This window comes from Macrotis lagotis, chromosome 1 (genome assembly GCF_037893015.1).
Source record: "Macrotis lagotis isolate mMagLag1 chromosome 1, bilby.v1.9.chrom.fasta, whole genome shotgun sequence".
In the NCBI taxonomy this organism is placed as follows: domain Eukaryota; kingdom Metazoa; phylum Chordata; class Mammalia; order Peramelemorphia; family Peramelidae; genus Macrotis; species Macrotis lagotis.
This window is the reverse complement of record NC_133658.1, coordinates 848,315,091-848,340,737: the sequence shown is the minus strand read 5'-3', so window position 1 is coordinate 848,340,737 and position 25,647 is coordinate 848,315,091. Positions and strand designations below refer to the sequence as shown.

Below are 25,647 nucleotides of genomic sequence, written 5' to 3'. Positions count from 1 at the left end.
GGGGAGGGGGGAGGTTGTTGGCTGCTCCATAGTCTTCAGGGAGCAGAAAGGAAGGGAAGGGTGGAAGGTGGAGTAGAAGGGGACGGGTGGGGAACAGCCCCAAGGTTCCGGAACAAACCCACAGAGCTATGGGCCCAGGCTGTTGAGGGTTTCTGGCAGCCAATGACTAAAGGAATGGAACCATCAGAGTTTCCATGTGAACAGATGGAAGGCTGGGGAAAGAGTGGCAAAATCCTGGCTGAGACTCCTTGCAGGGGAAAGACAACCCACCCACCCACCTCCCTTCAAAAATCTTGGATTCCATCTGAAATTTTTTTTGAGGGGTCCGAGTGGGAGGAAAAGACCCTTCTGGAGAAGGGTCACAGATTCTCTTAAAAGAACCTTAAAATTGTTGGGAATGAAGCGGAAAGAGACAGCTCCCCATTTGAATTTCTAGGGATTCCCAGAACTTCCAGACCATTCCTACTTCTGAAGCCCACTGCTTGGGATGGCAGAGGAAGGCAGCTGCTGGGGAAAGGGAGGAGGATGCCTTCCTTTGGGGTGTTGGAACTGGAAGGCAGAAGCTCCCTTTCGTCTCCCCCAGTGTCTCTGTCCTCACTACCCTTTCTGCCTTTCTCTGTCCTTAGGGCTCAGGACTGGTGACATCTCTGCCAAGAGTGCCCCAATTTAAAGGTATGTCGGTGCTGGTCTCGGCTCGCTCCTTTCTGGTCTCTCCCCTCCATCCGGGCCCCGAGGCCTGTCCCTCCTGCTGTCTCCCCACATTCCCTCCTGCTGCAGGGAAAGCGGCGCGGCGCGGTCAGTGCGGTGACCGCCCTGCAGCCCGGTGAGCGCTCGGCTGGGCTGGCGAGCCGCTGGGCGGCGCCCCCGCCCCCTCACTGGAGACGGCGGTTTGAAGGGAAGGCCAGCTCGGAAGCAGCTTTTTCTCATTTGTAAGCTATTTCCCAACCGCCCCCTTGGTCGCGGGGCTGCTGGGCTCGGCTCGGCTGGGCTCGGCTGGGCTCGGCTGGGCTCGGCTCGGCTCGGCTCGGCTCGGCTCGGCTCGGCTCGGCTCTGTCTGGGGCCGGCCTCTCTCGAGGCTCCAGGATCCAGGCTTCCAGCCCCCCAGATCCGGGGGACGGGGGTCCAAACCGCCTGCAGACGGACGCCGGAATCCGGACTCCAGGGTTCCAGACCTGGGGCAGCCTCGCTGGCATTAGCTCTCTCAGTCCCTGAGTTGCTTTGGTTGATTTGTTGGTTTTAGTTTGGAATTTGGTTGGGGCGGTGGGGGGGGGTAGAGAAGGAGCTGCAAGTTCAAAAAACTGATCCCCCCAAGTCATTGCCCCCCCCCCCCACAGAGAATCTGCGCCCCAATACCGGAAACCAGAGCCCTTCCAGCCTGAGCAGAGCCTCCTGCCTCCGGAGGAGCTTGGGAAGGTGCGGGGTCCCAGAACAGACAGAAAGGCTTGAGCTCTCCCTCCCCAAGGAACATTTGGCAGGTGCTTTCTCCCCACCTCCGGCCCTAGGCTGCCCCCTTCCGTCCAATTCAGCTCAAGCGATCCGCTTCTGGTTCTTCGGCGGAACCAGGTCCTAAACCTACTTCTTTCCTCCCGTTTCCAGCTTCGCTGCTTCTTTCTTTCTTTCTTTCTTTTTTCTTTCTTTCTTTCTTTCTTTCTTTCTTTCTTTCTTTCTTTCTTTCTTTCTTTCTTTCTTTCTTTCTTTCTTTCTTTCTTCCTTCCTTCCTTCCTTCCTTCCTTCCTTCCTTCCTTCCTTCCTTCCTTTCTTTCTTCCTCTCTCTCTCTCTTTCTCTCTTGCTCTCTCTTCCTCTCGCTCTCTCTTTCTTTCTTTCCTTCCTTCCTTCCCTCTCTCTCTTCCTTCTTCTTTCTTTCTTTCTTTCTTCCTTCCTTCCTGCCTTCCTTCCTTCCTTCCTTTCTCTCTCTCTCTCTTTCTTTCCTTCCTTCCTTCCTTCCCTCTCTCTCTTCCTTCCTTCTTTCTTTCTTTCTTTCTTTCTTTCTTTCTTTCTTTCTTCCTTCCTTCCTTCCTTCCTTTCTTTCTTTCTTTCTTTCTTTCTTTCTTTCTTCCTCTCTCTCTCTTTCTTTCTTTCTTTCTTCCTCTCTCTCTCTCTTTCTTTCTTTCCTTCCTTCCTTCCCTCTCTCTCTTCCTTCTTCTTTCTTTCTTCCTTCCTTCCTTCCTTCCTGCCTTCCTTCCTTCCTTCCTTTCTCTCTCTCTCTCTCTTTCTTTCCTTCCTTCCCTCTCTCTCTTCCTTCTTCTTTCTTTCTTCCTTCCTTCCTTCCTTCCTGCCTTCCTTCCTTCCTTCCTTTCTCTCTCTCTCTCTTTCTTTCCTTCCTTCCTTCCTTCCCTCTCTCTCTTCCTTCCTTCTTTCTTTCTTTCTTTCTTTCTTTCTTTTTCTTTCCTTCCTTCTCTCTTTCTTTGTTCCTTCTTTCAGCCCTTTCTTTTTTCTTTCTTCCTTTTCCCTTCCTTCTTTTTTTCCTTTCCTTCCTTCCTCCTTTCTTTCCCTTTCCTTCTTTCTTCCCCTTCTTTCTCTCCTTTCCTTCCTTCTTTTCTTTCTTTCTTTTCTCTTCTTTGTTCCTTCCTCAGCCCTTTCTTTTTTCTTTCTTTCTTTCTTCCTTCCTTTCTCTTTCTTTCTTTCTTTCTTTCTTTCTTTCTTTCTTTCTTTCTGGCTGAGCAGGAGCTCCCTCAAACTCATACATAAATATGTATGCCTTTGGAGAGCCTGGACCAGAGATTGAGAACTGAGAGAGATTTACAGATTCCCCGACACACACTTTCTCTTTTTCCTTTTGACAGCTTCTATATACCTTGACAGCATCTGTGTGCCGCCTGCTGTCAGAAGGCTGTCCAGATACATAGTTGTCCAGGAATTCCTGTCCATTGTTCCTGGCTTGTCCAGATACATTGCTTATAAAATTCTACTCTAGGCTGGAAGTCTGGGAACTATTACATGGTCTCAGAGGGAGAGGAGAACCCGAGAACTTTGGGGGGGGGCTAAGATATGTCATAGCATGGAGAGATGGTGCTGGAGATAAGGAAGAGTTGGAAAGAAAGTCTTCTTGAAGTCTCCCCAGAGTTGGCAGTAGGAATGGGCAGATGGCAGAAAACTAATTTTATTCACATATTCTTGGAGCTAGGGCCCTTAAGTATAGGTGGGATAGACTGAGCTTCCAAGTTTGGTTCAGCCAGAGGCCACAAGTTATTTCTCAAAGCCCAGCTGAAAGGAGGCATGAAGTCCTACTGACTTCAGCTCTCCAACCATGGCAATAGGTAGACTGGACTGTGCCATCAGGCTAGAGAATAGAAGGCCCCTTCGGTTCTTCCCTGGATAGTGAGATATGATTTATTTCATTTTTTTTTTTTTAGTTTTTGCAAGGCAATGGGGTTAAATGGCTTGCCCAAGGCCACACAGCTAGGTAATTATTATGTGTCTGAGGCCAAAATTGAACTCAGGTACTCCTGACTCCAGGGCTGGTGCTCTATCCACTGAGCCACCTAGCCACCCCTATAGTGAGATATGATTTAATGAAACAATGAGGGACCCTTCTGGGATCCCAATCAATACAATGAATGTCCTGGGAATTCAAGAGCAAGAGAATTAGTATGGGTCTAAGTATTTAGGGAAAACCTTTAGGAGGACTCAACACCTGAATTACCTCTTGAGAGTAGAAACAATGAAATGCTTGGACTGGGAGGAACCTTAGGTATTTACCTCCCATATCCTTCTTGCCTCTGGGCTGGACCTTCCTGGAATGAATAATAGCAATAATGATAATCCCTTATATTTGTACTGAGCTTAACAGCTTACAAAGTACTTTCCTGACCTAAGCATGTGGTTAAGCTAGAAAGGTAGGGGTTTAAGGAGAAGCTGGGAGGAAGTAGAAGGAAGGGGCACTTTTTAATAAAACTTTTTGATGAATTCACATATTTTTAATACCAGCTAATCCTAGGTTTCATGGCTTGTAGTGTTTTGATAATAGTGGCTAGAATGTTGGATTTGAGGTCAGGAAGACCTGGATTCGAATTCTATGCCAGATAGTGTCTAGCTATTGGCACCCTAGAAAAAATATTTAACTTCTTCAGTGTCTCATCTTCCTGCTCTGTGAAATGGGAATAACACATACTTCACAAAGTTTTTATGTAGCTTAAAGGAAATGATAGATGAAAAATATTTTGCAAATCCTAAAGTTTATATAAGTAGAAATGATTATTTCCTTATTAAAGAACAAGGAACCATTTGTGAATTAGGAAAAGATACTTGAAGCACATAGGAATTAAATGTCTTGGCCAGGGTATGCTGCTAATAATATATATTACAAGTGGTATTCAGTTCTTGAATCCATGTCTTCCTGATTTCAAATCTTATACTATGTCCACTGTTGCATGCTGCTTGTAGGGCAAGAGGTTTGTCTAACTTCTTTTTTTTTTTTGAGGCAATTGAGTTTAAGTTACTTGCCCAAAGTCACAGAGCTAGTAAGTCTCCAAGGCTACATTTGAACTCTGTTCTTCCTGCCTCCAGGGCCAATATTCTATCTCCTACACCAACTAAATGCCTCATTAGTTTTGTCTAACTACAGAACTATAAGGGATCTTAAAACTCATTGAATCTAACACTCTCATTTTATTTTTAAAAATTTAAATTGGTATTTTTTTGTGTTATTTTCATTTTGAAATATAGCCCTCTACATTCCCTTCCAGTTGAACCATCAATAAAGAAAGAAAAAGAGGGGAAAAAAGTTCACAAAGCAAACCAATAAAACAAGCAATCAAGTCTGACATTACACATTCTGTTCCACAGCTATAGCCCCCCCCATAGTCTCTCTTTTTTAAGACCATACTTGATCCTTTAAATTTCACAGCATCCAATTTTTATTGTTTTATTGTTGTAGTCTATTCATATATTGCTTTCTAGGCTCTAGTTACTTCCTTTGGCCTCAGTTCATTTAAACTTTTCCACACTTCTCTGTGTGCATCAAAGTCATTGTTTCTTACAGCTCAGTAAAATTCCATTATATTTTTGTACCAAAACATTTTTTAGCATTTCCCTATAGATGGCCATCTACTTTGTAGTTCTTTGCAACCACAAAAAGAAAATATACTGCTAAAAATATTTCTGTATATATGGGACCTTTCTTTCTGTCTTTGACCTCTAAGGGACATGACTTACAGTAGGATCTCTAGATCAAAGGAATGGCCATTTTTAGTTACTTTTTAGCATAATTCCAAATTGCTTTCCCGAATGATTGAGCTAAATTCTGTTAACAGTGAATTAGTGTGTCTATCTTTTACCACCCCTGGGGTACTGACTATTCTAAGTTTGTTGACTTGCTAGGTATGAAGTGAAACCTTAGAGTGGTTTTGACATTCATTTCTCTCATCTTGTTATCAGTTATTTGAACTGTCTTTCACATGGTACTTAATAGCTTGTATTTTTTTTGAGAACTGTTTGTTCATATTCTTTGAATATAATCTTTAGAGTTTGGGGTTATATATTTGTGTTAGTTCTCACATTGTTTTATTGGAAATATTTGATGCAAATATTTTTTTCCAGGTTACCACTTCTAATAATCTCATCTTAATGTGAAGGCAACTGAAACCCAGAGAGTGGATAGCGAGGTGGGACCAGGGACAAAGCTTGGATTTGAAGTCAGGTTTTCTGTCTCCAGATTTACCAAGATACCAAGCTTCCTTCCATTATTTTGCTTTTGTATTTATTTAAGGCAAAGTGACTTGCCCAAGGTCACACAGCTAGGCAATTATTAAGTGTCTGAGGTTGGATTTGAACTCAGATCCTCCTGACTCCAGGGCCAGTGCTCCCTATCCACTGTGCCACCTAACTGCCCCAATTATTTTAAAAGAAGCCATGTTGTAGTAGTAAGGTCAGGGTGGTTGGGAAGGTTGGGAGTGTAGAACCTCCAGGAAACTATCACACAGTTACAATTTTCAAACTGTCTAGAAAGTAAAATGCCTTGTTCCTTTAGAGGAACACTCTCACTTTTATATACAATCTCTTTTGAACTCCAGAAAGATTCTCCTCTCCACTTTACCTATGGAAAAGCTATAATTTGAAAAGTAAGTTAAATGGCTTTCCCAAAGCATTGCTTCTGGGACTAAAACCTAAGTCTCCTGTCTTTTAAACCAGGGTAAGATCATGAACTAGCATAGAACAAGAGAGTTTGAGTTTGATCAGAAAGGAGAATTTCCTAGTCTTTGAAAAAAGAGATTTAATAGGAATAAGAGACAGTTACAGCAAGATATTAGGGTAGATGAGACTGTAGATTCTTTAATGGGGGCAGTCCTATCTGGAGTAGGAAGATGGATCATATAACTTAAGAAAAGTCCTTCTAGTCAGAGGAATCTCTTTTGAAGCACAGACTGGTCTGGACTTGGGAGAAGACGGGTTTTGTGGTGGTCAGTTTACCTGTGTATACCTCTTCTTCCTCCTCTGTAAAATGGAAATAACAATAGCACCTATTTCACAAGGTTGTTATGAAGCTCAAGGGAAATGATGAAAAATACTTTGAAAATCCTAAAGCTTATTTAAATAGAAAGGTTATTTCCTTATTAAAAAAAAACAGCAAACCATTTGTGATTAGAAAAAGGTACTTGAAGCTGATAGGGATTAAGTGTGTCTTGGTGAAGGAGTGCTGCTGAAGTGATCAAGTTGCCTATGGACCTCCTGACAGCTCCTTATTAGACTGTGGGTTTGATGAGTCTTTGATTAAAGACATTGGGGGTGCAGTGGGAAAGAGAGATCAAAGGATCCAGTGGAACTCTGACTGAGTTCAAGCTGGTGCTGGAAAAAAGAAGAATAGAAAGCCAGGCCAGGGGCCTCAAACCAAGGGCCCAGGAGTTATAGATGATGATACTTGGGCTATTCTGACAGAATTGCCTTCCCTCAGTCTAGAGACCCCCACTTAGGATGATGGATGATGGGGACAGGCAACAGTAGATCACAGAATATTACATTAGGAAAAGACCTTAGAGATTAGTTAATTCAAACACTGCTTGACCCTTCATTATTTAGAAGGGGATGATGAAGCCCAGAAAGGCTTTCCCCAAGATGTCACATCAAATAAGGAATCAAATACAGATGCTCAGGCCAGACCTGTATGCTTGGGTTCTTAACCTGGAGTCTATAAACCTAAAGAAAAAAAATCTTTTGACAATTGCATTTCAATACAATTGTTATAAGGTTATTAAAGCTTAAAACTGCACCAAGACTTTTGGGACACTATTATTGTTTTCCTTTGTAATCCAATGTATTTTATGTAATACATTTAAATATAGCATTCTGAGGACTCCACAACTCAAAAACTCTTAGAGAACAAAGCCTTAAAGACTTTGGTGGAAGACTGGGGTGGAAGAAACAGAATCTAGTAAGAACATAGCATCAATCATAGGGTGGGGATGGGGAATGGGTGGAGATGTAACTTCTAGAAATTCAGAGACTATTTTTCTTGCAGATAGGAGGAGTGATTTAGATAGAAAGTCAGCTCCCAACCTCTGGGGATGAAAAGTCCCCAAAGAGTCAGCCCTGAAGGACTCAAAAGGATTTTAGTGACCAATCTATTTCAACCTTTCACCCCTCCAATCCATCTCTGACAGAATCAGTCAACTGTTCCTTGAATATCTTCAGGGACAGGGAACTTTCTATTCTACATCCTTGGTGTTTCAGTTCTGATTGACAGGAAGTTGTTTCAGTTTTTATTGATGATGTCTTTTGTTTTTCCACAATATTGATAGCCATTTAAATATTTTGTCAGGTCTTGAAATAAATCAATAACATGAGTTGAAGAATAAAGTATCTTTAATTGAGATAAAAGGGTGGCAAACCTGCCATACTGGGGAATGTCAAATGGATTTATCAACCAAAGACACCCATGAAAAAAATGTTTATATTTTGAGGAGTAGAGTGGGAGGAGATAGTATGAGGTAGAAAATCCTGGCCATGGGATTGAAATGACCCTTGATGATACGGGCAAAGAAAGTCACTTCATTCTGACGATTTTGTCCTTCATGCTATGACTCCCAATGGAAGGGACTAAGGACTCTAGAAGCTGAGGTCAAGCTTGAACTGGCTAAGCCCCTGCATGGGGCAAAATCCTTGGGTGGGGGGACCTCACTTAATCAAGAATATTTTAAGAAAAGGAATGCAAGGAATTACTTACTGAAATTCTGACATTACTATGATCATTTAAAGGAGTGACAATCCACAGTACATTTGGTATTAATAATTCCTGTCCTTATAGTAACCATTTTCTTTCCCCTTTTATGGTTTGCAAAGTTATTTGTTTTGTTTTGATTTGTTTTTGCAAGGCGATGGGGTTAAGTGACTTGCTCTTCAATCACACAGCTAGGTAATTATTAAAGGTTGGATTTGAACTCAGGTCCTTCTGACTCCAGGGCTGGTGCTCTGCACCACCTAGCTGACTCTATATTATCTTATTTGATACCTACAAAGATCCTGTGAGATTTCAAAGATGAGCCAATCAAGACTGAGAGAAGTTAAGTCACTTAACTGATTAGTAAGTTTCTGAGACAGGATTTGCATTCATATCTTCCTGATTTCAAGTCCAATACCCTATCAGTTACATTGACCTGCCTCACATTCATTTCTCATCCCTTTCCTGCTTCTTTACCCATGAACTATCCTTTGTAAAAAATAAAAATTTTTAAAAAGATTTTTAAAAACCATTAAAAATCCAACTGATCCATTAACCATGTCTGACAACATAAGAAACATTTCATACCTACAATCCTCTATCTCTCCAATGAAAAGAGAAAAGGATATTTATCCATCTCTTTTCTGGGTTCAATCTTGATCATTATGATTCAGTTTATTCATTAAACATCATTCAGTTTAAGTTTTTTTTTTTCAGTCATCATATATATTGCTTTTCTGGTTCTGTTTAAAATTACACTGTATCAATTCATATATATCTTCCCATGTTTCTCTGAATTTTTGTATTTATTATTTCTTATGGCTCAGTCTTCAGGTACCACAATTTCTTTAGACATTGACTTACAAAAAGTAAATGCAAAAAGTGCTGCTATAAATATCTCTGTTCATATGAGACATTTCTTTTAATCTTTGACCTCATTGGGAAATGTGCCCAGCAACAGAAAATCAATCCTCCACATCCTTGATAGGATAGTTCTGATTGATGAGAAGCACTAATTTTGGGGGGGCTGATGGGGGTGGGGATGTAATAATTCCTAATTGTTTTGCAGAATCACCAGATCATTTCAAGCCCCTTCAACAGTGCATAATGTGCCTGCTTTCCCACAGCCCCTCCAACATTGACTATTATCATCTTTGCCAATTTGTTGGTTTTAAGGTAAAAACTCCATGTTTTTTTTTTTTCATTTCTGTTACTAGCAGTTTAGAGCAGTCAAAGGAATGTTAATGATTGCAGTTCTTTAAAGGAATTATTTTTTTTATCACTTGTGCATTGGGCTTCTTGGTGTTCATTCCCTAATACTTTGGATTATATAATATAAAAATTTCTTAGCAGACATTTTCCCCTATGTTGATTTTGTTTATGTGAAAGTTTGTTTTGGAAAACAAATTAAAATAATTAACATTGCTTAGTTAAATTCCAGTTACCTTCTCAGGTAAAATTCTTCCTCTAGACATAGTTACAATAGGTACCCTTATCCATTTTATTAGATTTTTTTGTTATGTGATCTTTTACATTTTAGGTTGAATATCATTTTGAAATCTATGTGGTATAAGATGTTTGTATGAATCTATTTTTTTGCCAGCTTTTTCCCAGTAGTTCTTGTCAAGTAGGTAGTCCTTTCCCAAGAAATTGTTAATATATTCTTTTTTATATAAAAATAAAATTAGTTTTTTTAACACTGCACCCCACCCCTCCCTAGTGTTCTCCGTTCTGGTCTCTGGGGTAAAACAGAACAAGACTAATATACCTCTTCCACATGGCAGGTCTTCATAGACTTGAAGTCAACAATTATGTCTCCCCAAAAGCTTTTCTTCTCCAAGTCAAATATTTTCATTTCTTTCCATTTTTCCTCGTAGGGCATGATTGTTTTAAATTCCCTCCCCATTTTGGACATGCTCCAGCTTGTCAATGTTCCTCCTAAATTGTGACCCTGGAGATGCCCACAATTCTGCAAATGTGCTCTGCCCAGGACAGAGGAAGCAGAAGTATCATCTCTCTTGCTCTAGATATTAGATTTTTTTTCTGTCGAACTGGCAGCGAAGAACTGGGCTGCCTATGGATACATGGGTCCTACTTCTGGTTCCAACAACCCCCTTCCAGGCCTCACATACCTACCTTGTTAGCTCCCCCAACTGAAAGGGTAGGAATCAGAGTCAGGCCTGGAAATTCAGTGTTTTCCAGATCTCAGATAGTTCCGTTGTCCAAGAGACAGACAGATACAGAACTAGATACAGATCAGTGGTGGGAGAGAGAGAGAATGAGAGAGAGAGAGAGAGAGAGAGAGAGAGAGAGAGAGAAGGCAATGGGGGTGGGGAATATGAAGGTGGGGGGCAGTAACAGAACAGAGCAGCAAGAATCCCCACAGAAATATCTTCATAACAGGAAATGTCTCATAAAATACCTGTGGTTTGGCCAGGCCCTGGGGCTGACCGAGTTATGCACCTCGAAGGCAGCCGGGCTCCCCACACTCTTTTGGGTCTGGAAGATCTGGGGCCACGATGGGGAGGAGGGAAAAGGGGGAGGCATGAAGTGCAGCTGAGAATACTTCAGTAGAGGCCCCTTGGTTGTGGGGGGAGAGGTTTCTGAGAGCAGAGCCTATGGATCACAAAGATGTAGGAATGCAACAGTGAGCTAAGAAGAAAACTTCCTTTGGAAGAATCTAGACCCCCAAGTATCATATACTGTCCATCACCATCACTACCATCAGGAAATGGAAATGCCTACCTATTGATTGATTGAGAGATGAATTTTCTGACATAAGTAGCATGCCTCTTGATGGAGCAGGTGACCAAGGGAAACTAGGAGAGTGAAAGGCATGATTTGTCTGTCCTTTCCACTTTGTTGGGTTCTCTTCCTTTTTCCATGTGATACTTTGGTGTAGTTAAGTCTCACCAGTTCCTTCTCTAAGTTAGACCTAATGGGGAAAGGTTGTGAGGCCCAGGAAAGTGGGACAGAGACACAGAACCTGGGAAAATTCTGAGCATTTCCTTTGTAAGGTGACATGATCCCTCTTATGTTATTCTGAGGAAAGTTGTGGAGAAGAGGACCAGAAGAGCCTTGGAACCTTGGCTAGGCTAGGGCTTGGGGGCCTAATCTCTGAAGGAGGTAGAGGAAAACACATCTTGGAAGGAATGAATTCTAGGAACTTGGCATCCTTGGAGAGGGCAGAAGTCTGGTGGCCTTTTTTCTAGCCGATTCTATTACCACCCCTGCTTCTCAACACCAGAATCTAGTTTAAATTTCTGCCTATTTGGGCCAGGGTAAGTTTCTTTTTGAGCTTGATGGCTTGATGGTTTCCAAGGTCCTATAACTTTATTGGTCAAGTGTTTCGAAAGAGTGTCTAGATGGGAAAGACCTCTACTGCATCTTTCCCATTCTACTTCACCTGCCCTACCCCAGAAGAGTTAAAATATCAGATGGAGGGGCAGCTAGGTGATGCAGTGGATAGAGCACCAGCCCTGGAGTCAGGAGGTCCTGAGTTCAAATTTAGCCTCAGACACTTAATAATTATCTAGCTATGTGACCTTGGGCAAGTCACTTGACCCCTTTGTTTTTCAAAAACCAAAAAAAAAAATCAGATAGTAAATGATATGGAAATCAGTATTTCCTCCACCCTTCAGTCTAGCTAGTCAGTCAATCAATAAACTTTATTAAATACCTTTTATGTGCTGGACATTGTGCTAAGTCTCAGGGGTTCACAATCTACAGGACCTCCTTTGGCAGGATAGGGGTGAACTCCACCATCTTTGGTTTACTATCTGGCCCCTTCATGGGTAAGAAAGCAGGGAGGGCCCTAGCCCAAGACAAATCTGGCTGTTTTCTGGCTCCAACCAGGCTTTTGCTGCAGAATCGCTGACTTGGATGAAACTCTATTTCACAGGGATTTGGTGAAAGGGGGGGAAAAATCTCCTTTAAGGGTTTACAGCTGTCACAATACAGAGTGGACTCCTCCCAAACCCCTTGAATCAGCACTTCCTGTATTTGTCTTACCTGGTTCAACCCACAGTCATGGCTCAGGCCCCAACTCTTCCTCTCACTACCCCCACAGTCCTCTCAGCACCTTTCCCTCCAATTCCCCAGGCTTCCCTTCCAAAACCTCCCATTTCTGCTCCTTTACTATCTGACTCTGTGACTTGGGGTAAGTCTTTTTCCCCTCCCTGGGCCTCATTTTTCTCCTCTTAAAAATGAAGGGCTCTGGATAAGAACAGTTTCTAAGTCTCTCCCAGTTCTAATTTTCCAACATTCTCTGATTCCTCTCCTCTCTGAGTTTCCCTCTCAATGCAGTTCCTCTACAAGTGACAATATAATGTTTCAGACCAGGTCTGTGGGTTGCATTCAGTGATATAACTAGTTCTACCAATGAAGGTAAACACCTTTTTACCACTTCAGAATGCCACTGAGAAGTTAAAGGGCTTGCCTGGGGTCATAAAGACTTGAACCCAGTCCTCCTGACTCCAAATCCCCTCTTTATAATAACATCAACTAATATTGTTAGATTGTTACTCTAATATTTCCTAAGTGCTTTACATCCATTATCTCATTTGAGCTCAAAACAACATGTTGATGCAAGTATTAATATCATCATTATCCTCCTCCTCCTCATCTACATAAGCACTACCTAGGGGCCAAATACTGTCCTCAGAGCTAGGGTTTCAAAGAAAGGCAATATTGTGTCCACTTCATAGAAAAAGAAATGGAGGCTATGAGATGTTAAATGACTACTATAATCATGCATCTAATTGTGGGGGGGGGGGGCGGGGATGTGAACCCAGGTCTCTCTTTGTATTCCCCTTTAAGAAGGATCATGCTGATACCATGCTGATACAGTGACTGCTGACTGCTTGTCAGAGTGAAAGTACTGCCCCCTTTTCTAGTGAACCAAAGAGATTCACTGAATATCTACCCTGCCCCAGCCCTTCTACAAAGCACTGTAGCTAGGTGGCAGCTAGATGGCACGTTGGATAGGACCCTGGCCTAGGAGTCAAGGAGGATGGGAGTTTGAATCTAACCTCAGAGGTTTACTAGCTGTGTGACCTTGGGCAAGTCACTTAACCCCAATTGCCTCATATCCAGTACCATCTCCAGGTGTCTTGATTCATATCTGGTCACTGTATCCAGTTGGTTCTGGAGGAGGCAGTGAGGTTGGTGACTTAGCATAGTACTTCCTTACTCATATCCAATTCATGTGCTTGTCTTGGCATCAACTCCCTAATGTGGTCTTCTTTAAGAATGAAAGACAAACACTAATACATTGTTGGTGGAGCTGTGAACTTACCCAACCTTTCTGGAAAGCAATTTGGAATTACGCTCAAAGGGCAATAAAAATTGATCCAGCAACATCACTACTGGGTCTATATCCTGAAGAGATCATGAAAAAGGGTAAAAACATCACTTGTACAAAAATATCCATAGCAGTTCTGTTTGTGGTGGCAAAGAATTGGAAATTGAGTGAATGTTCATCAATTGGGGAATGGCTGAACAAATTGTGGTATATGTATGTTATGGAACACTATTGTTCGATTAGAAACCAGGAGGGATGGGAATTCAGAGAAACCTGGAACGATTTGCATAAACTGATGCTAAGCGAGATCAGCAGAACCAGAAGAACACTGTACACCCTAACAGCAACATGGGGGTGATGATCAACCTTGATGGACTTGCTCATTTCATCAGTGCAACAACCAGGGACAATTTTAGGGTATCTGTGATGGAGAATACCATCTCTATTCAAAGAAAGAATTGTGGAGTTTAAACAAAGACCAAAGACTATTACCTTCAATTTTTAAAAAGTTATCTTATTATGTAATTTTGCTATTTCTCATATTTTATTTTTTCCTTGAGGATATGATTTCTCTCTCAACACATTCAATTTTGATCAATGTATACCATGGAAACAATGTAAAGACTATCAGACAGGCTTCTATGAGGGGTGGAGGTAAGGAAGCGAGATTGGGGGAAAAAAATTGCAAAATTAAAAAAAAAATAAAAAAGAATAAAGGACAAAGTTCTGAATATGTGGTCATCTGGCCTCTGCAGGAAGTCTTCCCAGAAGGGAGGATCACTCTCCTTCTTGAAGACACCTTTGATTCTTGGGAGAGCTCCAAAGATGAGGAAACTTTGTCTTAGGAAAGTCTAAATTTGCTCCACCCATTATTGTCTTCTGGGACTAAAGAGAACAAATGAAATATGATAACTCTATGAAGTTTCCTTTTTATTCTTTTTTCTAGGCTAAATATTCCCAGTTCTTTTTTTTTTAAGTTGTTGATAGCTTTGGTTTTGACCTCACCTGCTCTTATTGATTGACCAAACACAGGCCCCAGGCTAAAGCTGAACTTAGTCCTTATTTGGGCCCTGATTAGCTCAATGGAAATTGTTTCAGTTTTGGCCCCAAACCCTGAAGTTATTCCTCTCCCAGTTTGATCAATTAATTAATTAATTTTGACTTTATTTTTTTTTTTACTTCATTTCTTTCTTACCTAGCCTTAATCACTGAATGGGTCATTCATTACCTCACTCAAACTGAAGCCTGTTAAAGACCCTAGCTTTAAAAGACCAAGGTCTCCCACTGCAGTTTGGGTCATTTCCAATCTTGATCCATTTCTAGTCACTGGACCCAGATAGCTCCAGAGAAGAAAATGAAGCTGGTAACAGCATAACCTTTCCTCACTTAAAATCAATTCACTTGCAAGTCATGGCATCACATCCCTGATGTCACAGTCCTCTTCAAGAACAAAGGACAAAAACAACCTGCTTTCCCAAAGCACACCTCTCTTCCCCCCGGGGATAGGGAGTGGATCTTTCCTTGGTATTAGGAGTGTCCAGGTGAGGTACTACTGTCAACTCCTTCTGACATCATTAGCTTCCAGAGTCTGAGATTGCCTAAAGCACTGAGTGGTTTGCTCTGAATCCTAGAGTCATAGACTTCCTGCTCTCCCTTTCCTATGTTGCCTTATATCAAAAAACAAAAAGAAAAAGAAGAAAAAACAGTTCAACAAAATTAAGAAATAGATTTTTAAAAAAGCTGATCTATGTAATGTCCCACAACCACTCTTCTACCTTTGCAAAGAATTAGGAGGAGGCAGCTTCTTATTTTCCTTCTTTGGGGACAAGTTTAACAGCATTTTGCTATAGTTCTTCATCCAGTTTACATTCTTAGATATATTATTTCCCTAATTCTACTTACTTCACTCTGCATTACTTCTTGTAGAACTCTTGCTTCTCTGTAATTCATCACAGTCATTTCTTTTCTTTTTTAATTGATATTTTATTTTATTTTTCTAATTACATACTATGGTTGTTTTTCATCACTCATCCATTTGCAAATTTATAAGTTAAATATTTTTCTATTTTTACCCTTCCCTCTGCTCCCCTCCACCCCTCAACAGTGAACAGTCTGGTAAAAATTGTACAAGTGCATTTGTGTTCAACACATTTCCATATTAATTATTTTGTGCAAGAGGAATTAGGGCTACAAGAAAAGAAAGAAAAACGTGAGATAAGAAGGAAAAACATAAGAGAAATTTTAACAAAGTAAACATAGTATAAATTCAGATTTTGTGGGGTTCCCCCCCATGTGAATGCTATTGTCCACAGCAAGTCTCCCAGATTGTCCTAGATTTCTGAACTGCTGGGAGGAACTGCATCCATCATAGTTGATCAGCTCACAATATTATTAATGTGTACGATGTTCTCTTGGTTCTGTTCCCTTTGTTCAGCATCAGTTCATGTAATTCTTTCCATGCTTCCCTAAAGTCTGACCATTCATGGTTTCTTATAGATCTAACAGTACTCTATAACATTTATATACCATTACTTGTTCAAACATTCCCCAGTTGATGGGCATTACCTGTTCTTTGCCACTACAAAAAGAATTGCTACAATTTTTTAAACATGTGAGACTTTCCCATTTTTTATGATTTCTTTTGGATATAGGTCTAGTATTGGTATTCCTAGGTCAAAAGGTATGATCATTTTTATTGCTTTTTGGGTATAGTTCCTGTTTGCTCTCCAAAAAGGTTGGAGCAGTTCACAATTCCATCAACAGGACATTAATATCCCAATCTTCCCACATCCTTTATAACATTGATCATTTTCCCTTTGTGTCATCTTTTTTTTTTTTTTTTTGATTTTTGCAAGGCAAATGGGGTTAAGTGGCTTGCCTAAGGCCACACAGCTAGTTGATTATTAAGTGTCTGAGACCAGATTTGAACCCAGGTACTCCTGACTCCAGGGCTGGTGCTTTATCCACTACGCCACCTAGCGGCCCCCTCTTTGTGTCATCTGAATCAATCTGATAAGTGTGAGTTGGTACCTCACAATTGGCTTAATTTGCATTTCTCTAATCATTGATGATTTGGAGCATTTTTTCATGTGACTATAGATTTAATTTCTTCATTTAAAAACTGTCATTTTATATCCTTTGACATAGTCATTTCTTACAACAGAATAATATTGTAATATATTCGTAAGCAAAATCAGTGGTATTGTTTGTAAGAGGTACTGTTAAAAATATTTTAGAGTGTCTGGAGCCTTTCTTTTTATCATTTATTACTTTAGGATATGTTCCTTTCTGTGAGATTTTTAGATCAAAGAATATGGGTACTTTAACACTTTCTTAGCATAATTCCAAATTGCTTTTCAAAATAGTTGGCCAATTACAGCTCCATTAACAATGCATTAGTGCACCAGTTCTCAAAACATGGTTCTCTGACACATTGGGATTCTTGAGACTCTTTCAAGTGGTCCCTAAAGTCAAAAGTATTTTTGCTATAATACTAAGACATTATTTTACTTATTAAAATATTCCCTTCCTTTGCCAACTACATATCTCTGAGGGCGGGATATTTTTCATATTCTTCAACAAAAACAATATAGCACAATAAATTTAATGTAGAAGTGGACAGGAGAATCCAGCTGTCTTCTGTTAAGCCAGATATTAAAGAGATTTGCAAAAATATGTAAAACAATACCACTCTTTGCACTAAAGTTTTGGCTTAGAAAAAATATTTTTTATTAAAAATGTGATTTATACTCTTATTAGTGGGTTTATTACTGTTGTTTTTATTAAATTAAGAAATATTTTAAAAATGTATTATTTTAATTTCAAATATAGTCAATATTGATAGCTATAACCAAATAGATCAAATAACTCTTTGGGGTCCTCAATAATTTCAGAGTGTTAATATTAAGGAATCTTGAACCCCAAAACTATGACAGCCACTGCATTAGTGTATCCTCCAGTATTATCCCTCCAACATTGACTATACTCATTTTAACCAATTTTCTGTGTATGAGGTGAACTACCTTAGACTGGTTCTTTTTATCAATTTTCATTAAGCATGTACTCCAGTCTTTTCATTTTGGATATTATCTTTGGACATGCTCCAGGTTTTCCAGGTTTTCCTCAAAACATGATGCCCAGAAGTAAATGCAGCACCCCAGATATGACTGACCAGGACAAAGTATAGTAAGAGCATCACCTCCATTATCCTTGACCTTCTCCCTTGGGTCCCCAGCTGGGGAATCCTTGACTAAAGTACTTATTCCTGGGAGCTAGATCTCCCTTTGTGGGAGGGAAGTGACTATTAGTGACTCTCTCTAACTACAGTCTAGCTAGGAGACTATTGGATATTTTGAATCCCTCATGACATTGTTGAACTACATTGTGCTTGTAACCCCCCCACCCCAGCTTTTGCCAAGACTGTTATCTAACCTCTTCTATCTTATTTTTGTGGATTTATTTTTTGGAAATTGAGGACAGGATTTTACAATTATCCTTACCAAATATCATATTTAAAAAAATTAATCCATTGTTCTAGCCTAAAATATTTTGGGGACTCCAGACTCTTGTCATCAGATGAGGCAACTATCCTTCCAGGCTTCTTGTCATTTTGCCAGTTTGATAAGCATGTCATCATTACTTTCATTCAAGCCATTGATAAAAATGATAAAATGCATATTTGTCAGGGACAGACCCCTGGGGCACTCTGTAAGACTTCTCTTCAAGCTGACCTTGACTTATGGCCAGTTCATCTAACTGTACTATCTATCATCTAGCCCAGGTCTCTATTTTTGTCATATGCTTTGTTGAAAGCTAAGTTGTGGGCTGAATTTCCCTGATATGGTCTTGAACCCTTGGGGCAAAGTAGACTTGAACTGAAGAAGACCTGATTTCAACACTGGCCTCAGATTTTTATTAGCTATGTGAGCTTGGGCTAGTCACTTAATTGCTGCCTTCCTCAGTTTCCTTGTCTGTAAAATGAAGATTCTGAGTACCTCCCTCCCAGGGTTGTTGTGAGTATAAAATGAAATAATAATTGTGAAGCAGTGTTATATACATTATAGTTAATAGTATTATTATTACTAGTTGTGTAAGCCTGGATGAATTGATTAACCTCTTTCAGTATCAGTTTCCTCTTCTGTAAAATAGGGATAATAATAGTACCTACCTCTCAGCATTATTGTGAGATCAAATGAGATGACACTGTTTTAAATGCTTTACAATCCTTAAGGCACTCTATAAATGCTAGCTGTTTTGAAGGCTTTTATAAAGATTCTCCTTTTTTGAAGACTCTTATGATTCCCCCTTTTCATCCCTTTGATGTGTTCTAGAATTTTGCCAGGGAACAAAGTGAAGCTCACTAGTCCACAGTTTGCAAAATATGCCCCCTCTCTTTTTGGAAAACGGAAATATTTGCCTTTCTCTATTGCTGCTCCTACACTGTCTTAGAGCCTCCCCGCTTGCACTTAACGAGTGTCCTTTATTCTCCAAGAAGACCACGACATCAGGGTGGTGATGTCAGACAAGCACATGAATTGGATTTGAGTAAGGGGGGTTGGGGCTGTGCAAAGTCACCAGCCTCACTTTCTCCTCCCGAGTCATCTGGCAACGAGGCAATCAGGGTTAAGTGACTTGCTCAAGGTCACACGGCTAGGAAGCGTCTGAAGCTGAATTCGAACTCCCATCCTCCTGACTCCCAAGGCTAGTGCTCTATCCATGGTGACACTTCTATCAGCTTCCAATATAGTGACCCTGATGTTGTTGATGTTCCAGTGGTGATTGTACCGATGCCCTAATGGTGACCCTACTGACCCCCCCCCTTCCCCTAGTGGCCCCCTAGAGCCTCGTCTCCCCGTCAAGTCCCCCCGGCCCCCGGGACCACGCTGAGCTTCTGTCGTCCCTCCCAGCAGAGCGAATCGCCTTTAAACCCAGAGCTCGAGCCGGAGCCGGGGCCGGAGCGCGATCGGAGCGGGAGCCGTCATGCCGCCGGGGCCCCCGTCCCCTTCTCTGCTGCCGCTGCTGCTGCTGCTAGTCACCGCGCTGTGGGCGGCAGCCGGAGGAGGGGCCGGCGGGGGAGGCTACGCGCAAGTGAAGTACGTGCAGCCCATGGTGAAGGGACCTGCCGGACCTCCCTTCCGGGAGGGCAAGGGCCAGTATCTGGGTAAGCCCCTCCCTGGACCCCACCGCGCCTCTCCCTGTCCTTCCCAGGCCACAGGCCTCCCTTAGCCCCCCCCCCCCTCCTCCTCCTCCTTTCTTTTCAATTTCTCCTAAGATCTCCATCTGCCAATACTTGCTCCCACCACTCCTCATTCCCTGCCCTGAGCCGGTCAAGGCAGTCAGACAGCTCCTGCTGCTGCCTGGACTCTTGGCCTCTTTCGTATCTCCATGATGTCTGCGAAAGGCTCCGTCTCTCTCACTGCCTCTCTGGATTTCCATCCTTCCTATCTGTGGACTGTTTTAATCTGGAGGCCAAGGGGGTGGAGACTCTTAACATCACCTGGGAGCGTTCTCATTTTACCCTTTTCCCAGGTAGAGATGCAGAAGGGAGGGGCTTTCTATGGTTTTGGCACCCGCCCCCCCATACACCTGCAACCCTTGGGCTTCACTCCACAGGGAGAATGGGCAAGAGGGGACACGACTCTGAGTGGGCAGCCTTGAGTGACTGGGTCAATTCCCTCCCATTGAAGGAGCCACAAGAACATCTTCTTTAGTCAGAGGGCCCCAGTTAGGGGTCTGAGGGAGAAGGTCAACAAAGAGACTGCCTCAGTGTTAGGTGTACAGCGACTCCCTCCCCCCATAATCCTGAGTGGAAGGAACCACAGAACAAGAGCAGTTCCTCCTGCCTCTTCAGAGAACCCACCAGACTGGAGTCTCCCCACAGGAAATGGGTCCTTTCCACCCATTACAGCTTCCTGAGGTTTCCTCTCACTGTTTGTTGAGTCTTTTCTCTCCCCAACTTCTGGCCTCAAAGCCTTGAGCTTCTTTATCTTAGGCTAGGTCGGAAGAAAAGAAAGTGTTAAAGGTGATCTCATTCCCAAAGCCTTTGACTATGGACACCCTGTCTGTCTGTTTCTTTCCTCAGAACTGCCACCACCAATGCTCCCAATGGATCTGAAAGGGGAACCTGGACCACCTGGAAAGCCTGGCCCCCGGGGCCCTCCAGGACCTCCTGGTTACCCAGGAAAGCCAGGTACAGGCAAGCCAGGTCTGCATGGTCAGCCAGGCCCTGCTGGCCCTCCAGGCTTCTCTAGGATGGGTAAGCCAGGTGTCCCAGGTGTCCCAGGCAAGGTGGGCAGCAAGGGGGAGCCCGGTCCCAAGGGGGAGCCAGGCCTTCGGGGGGATCAGGGTCTTCGAGGCCTGCCTGGGCCCCCTGGACTTCCAGGCCCATCAGGCATTGCTGTCACTGGCAAACCAGGCCCACAGGGTGCTCTAGGTCCACAAGGGTTTAGGGGGGAACCTGGTCCCAGAGGCGAGCCAGGACCTCGAGGGGAAAAAGGCCTCAAGGGTGACAATGGGGTGGGCACACCAGGACAGCCAGGTGTCCCAGGCAATGGTGGTCCCCCTGGCCCTCCAGGACCTCCAGGTCCCATGGGTTTGGGCAAACCTGGACTTGATGGGCTTCCAGGTGCCCCGGGAGACAAGGGAGCCACTGGGGCTCCTGGGGGACCAGGACTAACTGGGGAGCCAGGGGCCCTGGGACCGAGGGGTCCCCCAGGACTAGATGGCATTGGAGTACCTGGGGCAGTAGGTGTACCTGGGCCCCAGGGGCCTGTAGGTGCAAAGGGGGAACCTGGGATAAGGGGCCTTCCTGGCATGCCAGGACCTACAGGCTATGGGAAGCCAGGGCTCCCAGGCATTAAAGGGGAAAGGGGCCCTGCAGGGGTCCCAGGAGGGTTGGGGGAACCCGGTGAGCCAGGAGAAGATGGTGAGCCAGGTGAACCAGGACCTCAGGGTCTTATGGGCCCTCCTGGACTTCCTGGGTCCATGGGATTACCAGGGAGGCATGGGTTACCTGGGCCCAAAGGAGAGGCAGGGTCAAGTGGGCCTCCAGGGATACCTGGGATCCGAGGGGACCAGGGTCCAAGTGGTATTGTGGGAAAACCTGGGGTTGTTGGAGAGAGGGGATTACCTGGGGCACAGGGACCTCCAGGGCCAAGTGGACCCAAGGGAGAACCGGGCATTGTTGGGCTTCCTGGGGGACCAGGTGCAGCAGGAGGGCTGGGACAGAAAGGGGAGGTAGGCCTTCCAGGCCAACCTGGCCTGAGGGGACCCTCAGGGATCCCTGGGCTGCAGGGCCCATCTGGTCCCATTGGGCCTCAGGGTCTTCCAGGCCTAAAAGGGGAGCCAGGCCTTCAAGGTCCTCCTGGGGAGGGAAGGGTGGGTGAGCCAGGCTTAGCTGGACCTACAGGCCCCCCAGGCATCCCTGGCAACCCAGGACTTAATGGCCCCCCAGGGCCTCCAGGACCCCCTGGTCCACCAGGGCCCCCAGGGGGTTTAGATGAGATGGGCATAGCAGGGCTGCACCTGCCCAACGGGGGTGTAGAAGGGGCAGTGTTAGGCAATGGCAGAGGGGCCAAACCCCAGTCCGGTCTTGGGGAACTGTCGGTCGGCGTAGCTCCAGCTTTTACTGCAGTGCTCACCTCACCTTTTCCGGCTTCGGGGATGCCAGTCAAATTTGACCGGACGCTGTACAACGGCCACAGTGGTTACAACCCTGCCACAGGCATCTTCACCTGCCCCATTGGTGGTGTCTATTACTTTGCTTACCATGTCCATGTTAAGGGCACCAGTGTATGGGTGGCTCTCTATAAGAACAATGTACCTGCCACATACACTTATGACGAATACAAGAAAGGCTACCTGGATCAGGCTTCCGGTGGGGCTGTACTGGAGCTGCGCACCAATGACCAGGTCTGGGTGCAGATGCCCTCCGACCAAGCCAATGGTCTCTACTCCACTGAGTATATCCACTCGTCCTTCTCTGGCTTTCTGCTCTGCCCCACATAACAGGCCGGGGACCCAGGGCCACCCACTACCCCTCCCACACCCATCTTTAGTAGTAGTAGTATTTTTTAATGAAAAGCAAAGGACCTGATGATTAGAGAAGACACTGGGAGATGGCAATGGCTAGAGGAGATCGGCTTTCTTCTTCTGATTTCTTCTGAAAGAGACCGATCCCCAAGGAGGCTTTGCAAAGGTGGGACCGCCTCCCCCCCCGCCCCATTCCTTCTGGGACTGGGGCCGAAGATGGTGCTGAATTGACGGAGCCAACCACTGACCAGCCTCAGAGATGATGAGGGTGAACTCACTCAGGGCAGGTGGCTCCTGGCTTCCAGGTCTTAATGGGAATTCTGATCCCAAGGACTAGGCAACTCATGGATCTTCTCTGCACTTGTCTTGGGGCAAAGATTCATTGACCATTATTGGAAATCTGCCTCTCTTCATCCCTGGGCTTCTCTGCTGGGTAAAAAGTGGGGGGCTCTCATACTCAGACTGCACTGAGGATTCAAAGAAGCTTCCCCTCTCCATTGTCCCCTCGCTTCTAATGCACAGGGCTTTTGGCTCCAAGACAAGTTTTATTTTGGGAGAGAGGAAGACAAGTCCCTAGTCACAGAGATGCTACAATGTCCTGTGTGGTGTCCCTATAGGACAAAGTGCCTTAGGCTTATTGGCCACAAACTCCCCCTAAAAAGTCCAACTAGATGGGTGAACAGGGATGAAGCTTGAGGTTGGGTCCAGCTGCCTTACTGGTGTTCATACGACTCTTGCTTTCTCTAATTCCCACAACCCAAGCTCCTACTGGAGGAAGGAGAGGGGAAATGTGGAGACATCATCAAGAAAGATCTACTCCCAAGGGGTCTCTTAGAGGGAAAGGAAGACAAGGCACCCAGATGTGTAGAGGATGAAAAAGCCACCTCCCTCTAAAGCCACTGGGTGGATGGGGTGTGATGTAGTCAATATTGGGATCCTGCAGTTAACCTGCCTCCATGAGGCCCAAAGAAAGAGGACTTATGTGAAAGGCTGAGGCACTCTGGTCCTGTTCCCATAATCCTTAGGCAAGGGTAGGGGAGCTGCCAGTCTGTGGTAGATTGACTGGAGTCTAGATATTTATTGCATTCTTCACTTCCATCTTGCTTTCCTGAACAAGAACCATGAAGCAAAGAGTTGGGGGCCCTCTCCCATTTCATTTTGATATTCTATGTGATCTTAGGGTCTAGAAAAATAAAGAGCAGTAAGACTGGATGGTAACAGATGTTAGTCTTGGCAGCCACATCTGGAAAGAGGACAGAAGACAATCAGGTTGTTTTCTTCCCAACTTCTAACTTCAAGTGTGTGTTCACAAAAGGGGCAGGAGAGGAGTTTGGGCTGGATCTCCCTGCCAGAGGCTTCACTGCTGGGTGATGGCTGCAGCTTATCCTCTCCTCACCAGTTCCAGCTTTAGTTTTGGGGATAGGGAAGGGAAGAGGACATGATGGGGGACAGCAAGGCCAGTGGTCACTCCATCCCACTGTGAAGAGAGAAGGGGTTTCCCTTCAAATTGATGATTAAATGCCCAGCAGCCCTATAAGCTAGTGTTGGTCCCTAAAACCAAGGATCCTAGGCTTGACCAACCTAACCACTTTACTGAGACAATGTGTGAACTTTGCAATCATCTCTGAAACTGCTGGTGCTAGCTGCTCCAGAACCCAGCGTCCGTTGTGACGAAACTACTGCCAACTGCTGCTTGTTCTCCAGGCTTTGGCTCACTCGGGGCCTTTGCTAACCTTGGTGCATTCTGATATGCTCTTCCACCCTCCTCTCCCCATAATCTAGACCATCTGAATCTCCACCTCATGGTGGCAGGGACAACTAAAGGGAATCTACCCCACTCTCTGGTACAAGGGTTGGGGAAGAACCTGGGATGCAGAAGGTTAGGGAAAGGGGGCCTTGAAGGAGTTCTCATCCTTCTTGGGTTTATCTATCTGTAGGAAGCACCAAACCCCACTTGCTGTGCCACTTGTCCCTTTCCTTTTCTGTGCCAAAGCCACCACTCCCTTGGGCTGAAATGGCCAGGCAGGCACTGATCTGCCTCAAATGTGGAGTTAGTGGCAGAAGAAAGCCACCCAATTAGGACTGTCCCTCACCAGAAGCCCCTGGCCACTCAGCAAGGACTCCCAGCCAGCAGGACCTTGAATTGGTCACTTTTAGGTGCCTCCTAAGGGCTGACTCTGATTAAGTCTGTCAATTTTTAAACTATGAAAACTGCATTACCCCATGCATTTGTATATTATTCTAATTGTTTTTTTAATGTTTAAAATATTTGCCTCTAGTATCCTTATTGCTAACCTGATTGATATATAGAGGGTTGTAGTTTTGTACACTCCTATTCCATGCACTGTGTCAGAACAAATTCGGTTTTTAAAAAACACTTGTGATAAACAAATGGGTTTCTCTTTGGAACTAAAACTACAGTACTTGAGTGTAATGACACATCAATAAAAATCTATTAAAATACAGCACTGAATTGTTTTCTTGCATCATGAAAGCAGTGGCTAGGCCCAGAATTTCTGCCTGGTTCTTCTCCTGCTGTTACCTGCCCCCCCACCCCCATTTAAGCAACCTTGCCTACAGCCCACATAGGTGTGCATGCACACATCTATTCTCAGGGCAATTCTGGGCAAGCCCAGAAAGGCAGCTGCTGGCCTGCCGATGGCTACTCTGGGGCAGACACCAAACCTCTCCAGAGCATTCCAGAGCTCTCTAGCAGCAGAGCGTGACAGCTGGCTGTGTCCCTAACATAAGTTATTTCAACATCTGATGCAAATTATGAATGAAATCACTAATCCTCATTCCCAAGGGAAGGCAGAACCATAGCCAGGCCCCAGTTCTCAAGGGTAGAAGATGGGGTTCAATGTGGGCCAGTTGTCTGAGGCAGACCTCTCTTACAACTCCCAATTATTGGAAGTCTTTAAACTGAGCCTTAGGGACCATCTGTGTGAGAGGATTTGATCTTCAAGCAGGGACTTGGACCAGAAAGCATGCATTTGACAGCCTTGCCCTGGGACAACCAGGGGTACTCACTTCTCTATTCTTCAGGCCAATGTGGGACAAATTCAGTTTGGTCTTGAAGAAGGCACAATTGAACCTAGAAAGAGCTGTCATTAAAAATCTTTATTTCTTCCATATTTTGCTCTCAGTGAGGGACAAATTGCT

The 25,647-nt window shown here is 44.0% G+C and overlaps 1 protein-coding gene across 1 annotated transcript; it reads left to right on the top strand.

Moving 5' to 3' along the window:
* The first annotated feature begins 19,417 nt into the window (after window positions 1–19,417).
* On the top strand, window positions 19,418–24,941 carry COL8A2 (collagen type VIII alpha 2 chain). Its single transcript, XM_074217533.1, has 2 exons — window positions 19,418–19,615; window positions 20,537–24,941. The coding sequence occupies exons 1-2, from the start codon at window positions 19,435–19,437 to the stop codon at window positions 22,459–22,461; spliced, it is 2,106 nt and encodes a 701-aa protein (XP_074073634.1). The 5' UTR covers window positions 19,418–19,434; the 3' UTR covers window positions 22,462–24,941.
* Window positions 24,942–25,647: the final 706 nt, after the last annotated feature.

Excerpts from the sequence above, each read along its gene's own strand:
- COL8A2 (XM_074217533.1), top strand. The coding sequence starts at position 19,435 with ATGCCGCCGGGGCCCCCGTCCCCTTCTCTGCTGCCGCTGCTGCTGCTG. Across the intron at positions 19,616-20,536 it reads GGGCAAGGGCCAGTATCTGG|AACTGCCACCACCAATGCTC; the intron begins GTAAGCCCCTCC and ends TTCTTTCCTCAG.